The 11,207-nt window shown below is 43.3% G+C and overlaps 1 protein-coding gene across 1 annotated transcript; it reads left to right on the top strand.

Annotated features, from left to right (window-relative positions):
• The first annotated feature begins 418 nt into the window (after positions 1-418).
• DUSP5 (dual specificity phosphatase 5) lies at positions 419-10,659 on the top strand. Its single transcript, XM_063131569.1, has 4 exons — positions 419-857; positions 5,859-6,001; positions 6,595-6,814; positions 9,925-10,659. Exons 1-4 carry the CDS (start codon positions 419-421, stop codon positions 10,359-10,361), a joined length of 1,239 nt encoding a protein of 412 aa, XP_062987639.1. The 3' UTR covers positions 10,362-10,659.
• The last annotated feature ends 548 nt before the right edge of the window (positions 10,660-11,207 follow it).

An 11,207-nucleotide genomic window follows, 5' to 3' on the forward strand; every position in this document is an offset into this window, starting at 1 on the left:
TCGCCTTCCTCCCCTCTTCCTGGGGGAGGGAATCTCCTCTCTCCCCGAGCGGGCGGGGCTTAGCCAAAGAGGCGTCTCTCCGGGCGGCGGAATGTTTCGATGACGTTAGTCGCCTTATATGGATAGCGCCGCGCGGCGCCGGCGTTTCATTCAGATAAATTGCCTGCCCTGGCAAGCGGAATCCCCTGATCGAGTCCGGGGAGGGAAATGCCAAGGCGGGGAAGGGCGCGCCGCGATCGCAGCCAGGAGGGGCATTAAGGGAACCGGCTGGCAGCCCCGGTGGCGGCTCCCGTTAAGCGCACGCGGCGTCTGTCTCCCCCCCCCCCCCACCGGCCCCAGTCAGCTTTAATCGCCGGCGGCGACCCTTCCCGAGGCTCCTTCGCAGGAACCGCCTCGAGAGAGGGGGAACTCGCGAAAGATGAAGGTAACCGCGCTCGATTCGCGCCGGCTCAAGCAGCTGCTGCGGAAGGAGCCCGCCCGGTGCCTGGTCCTGGACTGCAGACCGTATCTCGCCTATTCGGCCTCTTGCCTGCGGGGATCGCTCAACGTGAACCTCAACTCGGTGGTGCTCCGCCGCGCCCACGGGCGGCCCGTGCCTTTGCACTTCGTGGTGCCCGACGAAGCGGCCCGAGGGCGGCTGCTGCTGCCGCCGGCTCGCCCGGAGGGGAGCGGAGTAGGAGGCGGCGGCGAGGACGAGGTGCCGCCGCCGCCGCCTCGACTGCTGACGGCGGTGGTCGTGCTGGATCAAAACACGCGCCACTGGCGGAAGCTCAAGAAAGAGAGCACGGCGCAAATCGTGCTCAACACGCTGCTGGCCAGCCTGCCGGAGCCCGGAGCCCGCGTCTGCTTCCTCAAAGGTGAGCGGCAGCCGCGGGCGAGGAGAAACCCGGGAGGGCGAGGGAGCGGAGCCGGGGTGGCCAAGACAGCCTCTCGGCCTGAGGGCTCTTGGAGCGCGTTCGTCCTACTTAGAGTAGACCCACGTGAAATGAATACGATTTAAGTTAGGCTAACCTTGGATAAAAACCCCATTGGATACTTACAAACCCAAGGGAAGGAGGTTTGGGCAGGGGGCGCTTCTCCTCTTTGCGTGATGCAGGCGGTTGGAGAAGTTGCAACTCCAAACTTCTCTCTCCTGCACAGAGGTGAAGGAGCCCTTACGCTAGACGGTCATCTTTGCCCCAGAAGACGAGCGCTCGCGGTGGGAAGGCGCGGAACGATCGGGACGGCAAGGGGCAGCCGCCTAGGAGTAGCAGTCAGAAATCAAATGCCCCTAACTTGTGTTCGTTTTTCTGTAGTAAGGGCGTAGTAAGAATTCAGGCTCTGTTAGAGACTCGCCTAGGGATACTTCGGGGCTTACCTGAAATCGTTCAAGGGAGGAGTGGCCGTGGTGTTAGTTAAGCAATGCCAAGCCCAAGCTGCGAAGATTTTGCGGAAGTTGGGCCGTGGTGGATTCCGCTCGTGTAGCGGTGTGTATCTTGTCGAGTGCTAGTGCCGTTACAGATCCGTCGTGTGTAGCATGGAGTTACCATGTGGGCCAGGCAAGAAAGGATTGCCGGGGCTAGGTGAGAACTGGTGGACAAGTAGCGTTCTTCCCTCTTTCCATAGATACCCTTCTGTCCCTACCCCAGAACTTTTTCATGCAAGGTAAAGATGACGATGACGGATAGGAAATTAACCCCACCTGAGAAGAAAATAGCCTAATATTTTATATGCGCATTGAAAATTATATCCACACGGCTAATCATGATAATTATTCACACTGGGCAAAAATATTGGATCTGGGTTAGTTTCGATCAGAACATCATATTTATGTAAAGAGAAAATGTAGAGTGTTTGGAACATGCTTGAAGTTGCAAAATGTGTCTTGTAAATGTGGATCAGTAGCCCAAACTCCAAAATCCTTCCCCGCCCCCTCTTTAACTTTCTATTAAAGTACCCTTGGCCCACTCAGAAGCATTGTGATAGTTTAGTAAATGTACCTGAAAAGCAATATATTAACTCATGAGATGTGAGGGGGGAAGAGAGCAAGTGATGTAATGCCCCTGACCTTAAGTAAAAAAGCTGGCAGTGTAAAAACCCAGCAGCACCCCCTAAAGGACAGTTCCCTATAAATCATGAAATAAGGTCCAGGCCCTAACCTCTGACTAGGTAAATAGGGTAGGCTACTACTTGTAGTCCAAAACATCTGGAGGACAATTCCCATCAGCCACAGTTAGCATGGCCAATGGTCGGGAACATGGGAGCTGCAGTCTTAAACCTCTAGAGGGCACCAGGATGCAGGCCCTCAGATAAACTAACAAATAATTGCCTCTTTGTAACAGTAGCATAATAAGTTGATCCTATTAAATATCTTATGCAAGTGCATATATTCTTAGGTGATAAATAATCGAATTTTTTCATGATTGGCCAGCATTTATGTCTTGCATTTATTTGCTTTTGGTCTCCGTGTGTATCATTTGCAAAAAAATAATGATGATTATTTCCCCTGTTGAGCGTGGAGTGAAATCTCTATAGTATGTGCACCCAGTTCATATGGACTCTGCATTCTTTAGACTTCATTCACTGATGTAACAATGGCATCGCTTTGGGTTGCAGGAAGGGGATCTGAAGTTTTGCAACCTATGCTACATTGCCAAATGGGTGGGTATGAATTGAGGTGGGAGAATGTAGTGATACTGCTTTCCTTCAGAAGTGAACCTGTTTCAAGCCAAAGTTCCATATGGTGATGCTACTAAAATGTTTCCTCCCAAATCTCTGTACTACCAATCTGAAAAATTTCACATCTTAATTCAGATTAGATGTACTTTTGTTTTCATCTTTCTTTAGGCTGATTGATAATAAGTCACAGGCAGCCTTCTTTGGATGAAGAGTGGAAAAAGACTTTAAATAAAATAAAAAATAAATTGGTTTCAGCAGTGTTACCATCACAATATTAAACTCTTCTGAATGTCAGCTCTGTCAAGAGTGAGTTTTTCACTCCAAGGCCTAGACGTCACCCTCAGAGGAAGTGCGTCACACACAATCGGCTTCCTGTCATCCTGGATCAACCCTGGGGCAAGCTGAGATGTCTGATCCAGTGTGTTTAAAAACAACAACACACTTTTGCTCTGTATTCTTCCAACCTACCTGTACAGAGCTGGCTTTTGAGCCATTTATGTTAGCCCATCTTGGGAAGTATAACTCAATATTACTAGGCTTTAAAGTTATTTTTGTTTAAACCAATAAGAACATTTAGTTATATGGGAATCTCTGTGTGTATGTGTGGTCTTCTATTCTGAATGCCATCCTTAAATAGAAGCTAGATTGTTGCCACAGGCTGCATTTATCTTCAGGAAACTGGCTACATTGGTAAATTGGGTTTGAATCACAAGCTCTTGCTGTTCTTGAAACTCTTGCTACGTTTTCTAGCTCTGTCTGAATGTTCCCTATGAAATAGCGGAAGAATCCTGGGGCTTATCCCAAGGGGTGTTTTTTATTTATTTATTTTTGTCTGTACAGTGACGTGAAAGAGAGAATTCACTGTTGAATGGAATGAGGTTCCTAAGTGGGGCTGGACTCCGGCAGTCATAGTGAGATAAAGGCATGAGTCAGAACTCTTGTCAGCTAACAGCTACCATAAACGCAGTTCTGCTCTCCAGGGAATTGCTTTTACAGCTGAATGAAATAATCCTTGTCAGGTTCCCACCACCACCACCCTAATTTAAAAGCTTCCAGCACTTGTTAGTTCAGTGTCTCTGATCTGCACTCCTACCGGGGCCATTTACTTACTTTTTACCGATAATCCTGTTAAATGATCTGTGGAACTAAACTGGATTTAGAAACCCCCATGTAATGTAGTCTTGGCTATAGGTTTTATATGCAGAGATGAGTATAAAATCCACTCCTTGACCATAAAGCTGTTCCTCTACATAGATAAACTTGTTTTCACGTTTTATCGTGAAAAAATGCTTGCCTTTTAGGGGGCAACATATGCCTAAAATGTCCATCTGGGGTGGGATTATTTTTCTATAATGTCATTTTTTAATGCTGGATAGTTCTGCTGCCACTTTGCTATGCCTAGAATTTTAATCATTGATGGTGAAAATGAAACATCTTCCTCTCTCTTGCTCACAAGATGAGTAATGTAGTATTAACAGAAATGATGGCAACAGAGTTCAGCTAGTGGGGGAGAACAAGCATATACAGAGTGAGTGCCAGAGAAGGTTGGAGGACTGTATGAAAAGGTGACTCATCCTAACATCCGCCTGCCAGCCTCCTGATCCCTTTAGGCTTCTGCTTACATCTCACCTGCTAAGCATCTATCCAAGAGAAATAAATTGGCCTGACCCCCTTATTTATCTGCAGAAAAAAATGGGCATAAAATTGGTATAATGTTTATATAATATCTAAACCTCCTGTCTACAAACTGTCAGGAGATAAAAGGAATAAGGAAGACATCTTAGAGCAAAGGTGAGGAGGAGAGCTGGCTGTTCACAGTACATGTTCTTGGTTTTGGTTTTGAGAGGGGGATTACTGAGATCTTTGCAGCTTTTTCCAATGACCAAAGTCATTGGATCAAGCTGCAATTCTGTGTAGTTGTAGTTCAATCTCCTATTATCCTACCAAGTAGCAAGGATAATCACTGTCACACATGAGCTGCTAATGTGTGGTAGACTTATTTTTATGGTCTTTCTGTCTTTCAACATTCTTAGTTAATAATAGGCCTCTTTATTGATTTTTAATGGGCTTGCTTGGTAGCTTTTAGTGAGGGTAAGTTGGAATCTAAAAGTTGGAGATGTAACACTTCTGCACTGTGGTTGGATCAAATCACATCCATAAAGTAGCCTCATGGGACCTTTTCATTGACTTTGGATTAGCTCCTTGGTTCTCTGATTTCCTTTGTCAATATTCTGCTAAGAATGTTTTGGCATGTATCAACTCAGTCAAGGCACAGATAATATAGCTGAAATTCGGGAGTGAAGGGTTTAAAATACCAGCTCATATGATCCTACATATGATTCTTTAGATAGAGATTCACACAATCAATCTAGTCCTATGATTTATCTTTTAAAATCTGTAGCAATAAAGCAGTATCCATGAGATTCACTTGAACCAGTTGCACCTGACTACATTTATGACTCAAGGCTATAGGTTTTATCTCTAATGCAAATCGCATTTCATTTCAGCAAAAAACAAAACAAACTAGGAAACAGAAATATGCTTAGTATAGTTTGCATTTGAAAGCACAGGTGTAATTCATGTGCATGGTTCACAATTCTATTCAATGTCAAGTTCCAAGCAACAACTTAAAAGATGCATTTATTTTTACTAATTCGTTCAGTGAACTTAGCAAATCTATTTTACAGCGTAAAACCACACATCTGGGGCTGTTTAGCTGTTCTGAGCCTATCATGGGATTTCATTAAATTTTATGACTCTTAATGGATCCATTTCATTTGCCAGAAGGCAAGGAAATAGAAGTTATTAATCAATACACAACAGCCTCTCCGCATTTGCATTTTCTTAAATGAATGTAAACATGAAGCTGCCAGATTTTTTTTAAAAAAATCCCCAAACAAATACCGAAGAAATGCTTAACTTTAGTCTTAACCCTTTGAAACAAATCCAACAGATTTCCATTTGCAAAGAATTATAATACCAATGACCAATTTTTAACAAGGTGAAACCTGAGCTACTACTACGTTTCTTTAATTATGCACTGTTTTGCTCTTATCAGAGATTTCCTCTCTTTTTTTATGAAGCTTCTCCATGCACAGAGTGCTATCACAACGTCTTAAATTTGTGATCCAGTACAATTGTGATCCATCCACCTTTGAATCTACTAATTCGTATTTCTTTGTCTGCTTCTTTCTCCATAGGAGGTTATGAATCCTTTTATTCACAGTATCCTGAGTTCTGCATAGATGCAAAGCCCATATCCCAAGAGAGGATCGAAGCTGAGAGAAACATCAATGGCCTCTATGAGAAGCAATGCATCCACCACAAGCCAGCGTATGATCAGGTGTGTTTAGGGGAAGATATGACTAAAGCCTCCCACGCTTGGGCTCCTTGGGGGGTCTTCCTGTCATCATCCTGTTCGTAACTATCTAGTTTGCTCTTTCATTCCTGTCTGGCAATGTGACAAAAGGAGTCCAACATGCACATTTGTCATGTTTCAGAAAAAAGCAATGGGGACTTTGAAGCACTTTTGTGGACAAGTGGCCTTAAGTGAACAGATTGAAGGAGAGGGGTAATCCTTTCTTGTCTGGCCCCCATTGTAACTCCTATATTGAACGGATTAGGGGTTCATTAACCCTCTCCCCCAAATGTTTAGGCGGCAATCCCTGTTAGTGCAAATGAAGTAGCAGGAGAGGCATAGGAAGCAAAACTACTATAATGCCACAACCACAACAGTATCTCTAAACCCCTGCAACAGAAACTGCCGTCTCTTGCAAAGTACTTCCCGTCTGGATTGTATCAGTTATGCCTAGAAATGCCCTAAAATGGTTCCTGAAGGTCAACCCCCACTTTCTGTTCTGCGGAGTCTCTTGACTGAGGATGTTTTTAAACAGTAGCAAGAAAATCCATAATTACATGTGGTCCCTTGCCTTCCAGGGTGGCCCTGTGGAGATCCTGCCTTTCCTGTACCTTGGCAGTGCTTACCATGCTTCCAAATGTGATTTCCTAGCTAACCTGAACATCACCGCACTCCTGAATGTCTCCAGGAAGAGCTCTGAACCCTTTACAGATCAATATTGCTATAAGTGGATTCCAGTGGAGGACAGTCACATGGCAGATATCAGCTCACACTTCCAGGAAGCCATAGAGTTTATTGGTAGGTGTGTTTTCTCTATATTGCAAATGAAAGATAATCATGTCACTTGCAGTCCTCAAACTCTACCACTCAAGAAGTGTCCCATTGAAGTACATAATAACAATATCTGTGGAGATCACCATCAGAGGGCCTCCTGCATGTCCCAAGGTTCCCAAAAATACACAGTTGGAACCAGGGAGAGGACCTCTTCAGTGGCTATTCCCAGGTCTTGAAGTTCTTTCCAAAAGAGGCCTGTCTCTTTTCTTCCCTAATGGCCTTTAGTAAGATGATTAAAACCTTCCCCCCCCCCTCCACATTTTTTTTAGGAAGGTTTTAGGGCCATAAATGGCTGCTCTCTTGCTGAAATGGTTTTTGGCTGTCTGATAATAGCTGGAGTAAGACCCATTGATCTCAGTGGGACTTGCTTCTAAGGGAACAACTACAGGATTTAATTTCAATTATTATATTTCTACACCACCCAACAGCCAAAGCTTTTTCGGCAGTTCACAAAAATTGCACTGTAAATATTTTTCTTTTTGAAATATATCTGTTCTACTATTTATGTTTTATGCTTGCTTCAGTTTGGTATTGTAAATTGTTAAAGTTTGTTGTTTTAACTTGATCATTTTGTTACTGACCTTGAGCCAGTTGAGGGAAGATAAAAGATGTTTAGGCTTCAACTCCCGTTATTCTTCACCATTGGCTGTTCTGGCTAGGGCTGGTGGGACTTGACGAGCTGAACACTTGGAGGGCCACAAGTTGTTCACCCCTACTTTAAAAGCTCTAAGAGATTCATTGTAGCTATCTTCTGTAGACCTAGAGCTCATTTTGTCAGATGCATCTCAGTTCACTTGTATGTATGTATGTACCCATTTGGGCATATACATAGAGAGACAGAGAGAGGGGGGAGGGGGAGAGAGAGGGGGAGGGGCAAAGCATTGGGGCCAAATGGCCATGAACTACAAGCAGTGCTGTCTGTGATGATTCTGTGTAAAGCTTAAATGTACACAAGTTAAGCACATGTGTAGCTTGTCTCTTAATGCAAGGCTTATGTAAGAGGCCCAGATGTAGTCCAGTAGAGATTGGGAACTCACATTTCAGTATTCAGCCTGTCTCATGATACCAGTTTGCTGTTAATTAGATTAACGGTATGGAAACTTAGCAAAAAGGGCTACAAAGAAAGATCTAGTGAAAAACTATCATAAAGGCCAAAACGTTTAGAGAGGTGAACCACCACCACCCCGAATAAAATGCAATAGGATTGGGTGGGGACTGCTCACCAGGGCAAGGCAGGATTCCTTAATGATAGAAATATCCATGAGCCACCAAGAGCTTAGTTCAGTCATGCAGATACCTTGTTGGCAAATAAGAGACATCTTCAGCCTGTAGGCATGATTCTATAGATATTTTGCTTTTTGTCAAAGTTGTTGAACAGTGAACAAGGAAGCTCTCGGATGAAATCTCGTCCCTACTATGAACTTGCTAGGTAGCCTTCAAGGCCCAATTAAGACATGCTGAGGCTATAAGCCATATCAAGAGCCCACACACCATAAAATAAAGGGGAAAGGTATATTACATTATAATAGGAATGGTCATGAAAGAGTACCACCCAACGTTAGGGGCCGCTTGTTGTTAAATAGTATTAGCCTTCTCTAAAGATGTGTATAAAATAACTAATAGTCATTCGGTTTGAACATCTTGTTAAACTGTCTCAAGTTTGTGCTTATCTCCAATACTAAATGCTGTGTTGCCACAATTCCTCTATTTAAGGCAACTCTGCTGTAAGTCACACCAGACTTTTCAACATATTTAAGCCAAAGTGATTTCATCTTAGTTACCTTACACCTTAGTTATATCCAGCATATTTAGGGGCTCTTCATAATATGAGGCTCTAAGGCATGGCTTACTTGGCTTGTTCCTAAATGCAGCACTGGTAGCCTTAAGTAAGGTGCTGCCTCTCTGTCTCAGCCCTGCAAAGACAATATGAGGATAATAATACTGACCTAATTTTCAGGGTTTTAAGTGCAACTTAACATGCAGCTTAAGTATTATTATTTTAATGCCTGTTCATGCAGTAATATATTCTAACCCACTTGCAGCTTCTTTCCATTTTTAAAAACTTGGAATTCTGTTCATGTTTAAAGAAACCTTAGCGGTTTCTTTAATAATATAAATAACACATATTTATTAATGTTATTTAATCACATAAATAACAATTAAATTATGTGGCACTGATCAAATCAAAGCAAGGTGCAACTTGGGAATGTCACTTCTCAAGCCAGCCAAAGCAGGACAAGTTCTATTTTTAATCCACAAATTTTGCACAAGGAGCTTATTTTCAGCATTTTCTTTTTAATCTTATAACAATAATTGAATTGTGTGAGTAACCTTGGGGCCTCCCATTGCGTAAAATGGTAGTTCTGCCTAAACCATTTATAGCCGGACTTGAGTCCAAGTACCACTTATCAAGAGTTATAATTAGAGATTTTAGACTAGTTTATTGTGCACTTTGTGGTGGAAACCCCAGGAACCCAGGACTTGACATCCCTGCTCAAAATGCATGCTGAGTGCCTACCATAAAGGCCCGCAGGGTGGGGACAAAAGCAGTACCTTTCATGCTTTTAGCCAACAGGAAAATCAGTCCATCTTGATCAATTGGAGGGCATGGGCGGCAAACCTGCACCTTTGACTGCAACTCTGTGCCATTTTGTGAAAGGAGCCTAACTGTGTTTCAGTTCTTTTGTGGTATTGTAGTATTTGTTTTATTACACATCTGCTGCGATAACTTGATAGATGAGGGGGAGGAAAACCCCTTATCCTTTACCTGCTACAAAGCCATTTCGACGTGTTATTTGAATAAATGTGGTAAATGCGGGCAAAGCGAAATTCATTTTCTGGAGTTTTGAAATTAACTTGCTTTGTGAAATCGCTTCTGTCAGCTCCCTGCACCTTTATGGAAAGGAGTTGTGAAATAAGATTTGGGAAATCATTTGTGTAATGGCGTCATTAGCAGGACCAATGTTTAATGACAACTGACATCTTCATTGCAACATTACTACTACTAGTAGTAATTATTTGTAGTAGTAGTTATTATTGTTGTTCATTACTATTGATGATTATTTTCTCCCTAGACTGCACCAGACGGGCAGGGGGCAAAATCTTGGTGCACTGCGAAGCCGGGATTTCTCGGTCTCCCACGATCTGCATGGCGTACCTGATGAAAATGAGAAAGTTCCGCTTGGAGGAAGCCTTTGATTACATCAAACAACGTAGGAGTCTGATCTCGCCAAACTTTGGTTTCATGGGCCAGCTGCTGCAGTATGAGTCAGAAATACTGTCTTCTACTCCCAGCCCTCCTGTTACTTCATGCAAAAGGGATGCAGTGTCTTTCTTCACTGAAGAGCTGACTCTGAGCAAAAGCTTCGAAGGATCCTGTTTTGCTTTTCCTACCTCAGTTTTGAGTTCTGTGCCCATTCACTCACCTGTCCATCAGCTAAAATTGAACCCTATTGCTGCAACATCTTCCTGCTGGACACTCCTGGGAGCAAGAGACAATACTATCCCATGACCCCCAGCAGAGACTATAACAAGACATTTCATCTACATGCAACCCAGAGGACCTCATGAGTTTCATCCAAAACCGGACACTTGATGGGCTGTCTACACCAGGAAGGGGAAATGTGGTTTAACAGCAAGATGGGAATCATTGTTCAGGCCATTTAAACTTGTGCTAACTACGCAGTTACAGGTAATCTTCTGCTGAGTCTAGCTAACTTCTGCTTCTAGTTCAAATTGCCCTAAGTTTCTAGGTTCAACTAGAATATACCCTTTCCCTTCCTAGAAGTAGATACCCTTCATTATGGTGAGGACATAGGTTTATGGACATCAGCTAGGTCACATTTTTCAAAAGAGTGAATGTCTTTAAAAGAAGAAAATGTGTGCATCTTTAAGAATGTTTTAACATTTCTGGAATATTTGTGCATCCACTACTGTACTTCCAGACCATGCTGGAGTAAAGAACCACATTTAGAAGGAAACAAAAGGTCACTCAGACCTGTCTCAATGCTCCTTGGTTCCTGTCTCCCTCCCTCTCTTAATTATAGCCTTGTTTTAAAGTGTAAGCAATAAACAGCTGTGTCAGGAAAGCAAAGCTGTAATGAAAAGCACAATTTACAAAAGAAGCAAACCCTGGCATTTTCAGGGGTTGCAAAAACTTGAATGCTTGCTCTTTCCTGTTTGTGTGGGGTGTTTTTTTTAATGTTCTATGCTGCAGGGCTCAAACAGATCAGACAGGAGAACTTCATTCTTCCCCACATCCACGAGTCCTCTATTGCTTATTGCTGTACAACTGATCAGGGGTAAAGGTTCAACCTTCTCAAGAACCTTGAGGTGCAGGTCATTTTCTGGGTTAGGT

This window comes from Elgaria multicarinata, chromosome 8 (assembly GCF_023053635.1).
Source record: "Elgaria multicarinata webbii isolate HBS135686 ecotype San Diego chromosome 8, rElgMul1.1.pri, whole genome shotgun sequence".
Classification (NCBI taxonomy): domain Eukaryota; kingdom Metazoa; phylum Chordata; class Lepidosauria; order Squamata; family Anguidae; genus Elgaria; species Elgaria multicarinata.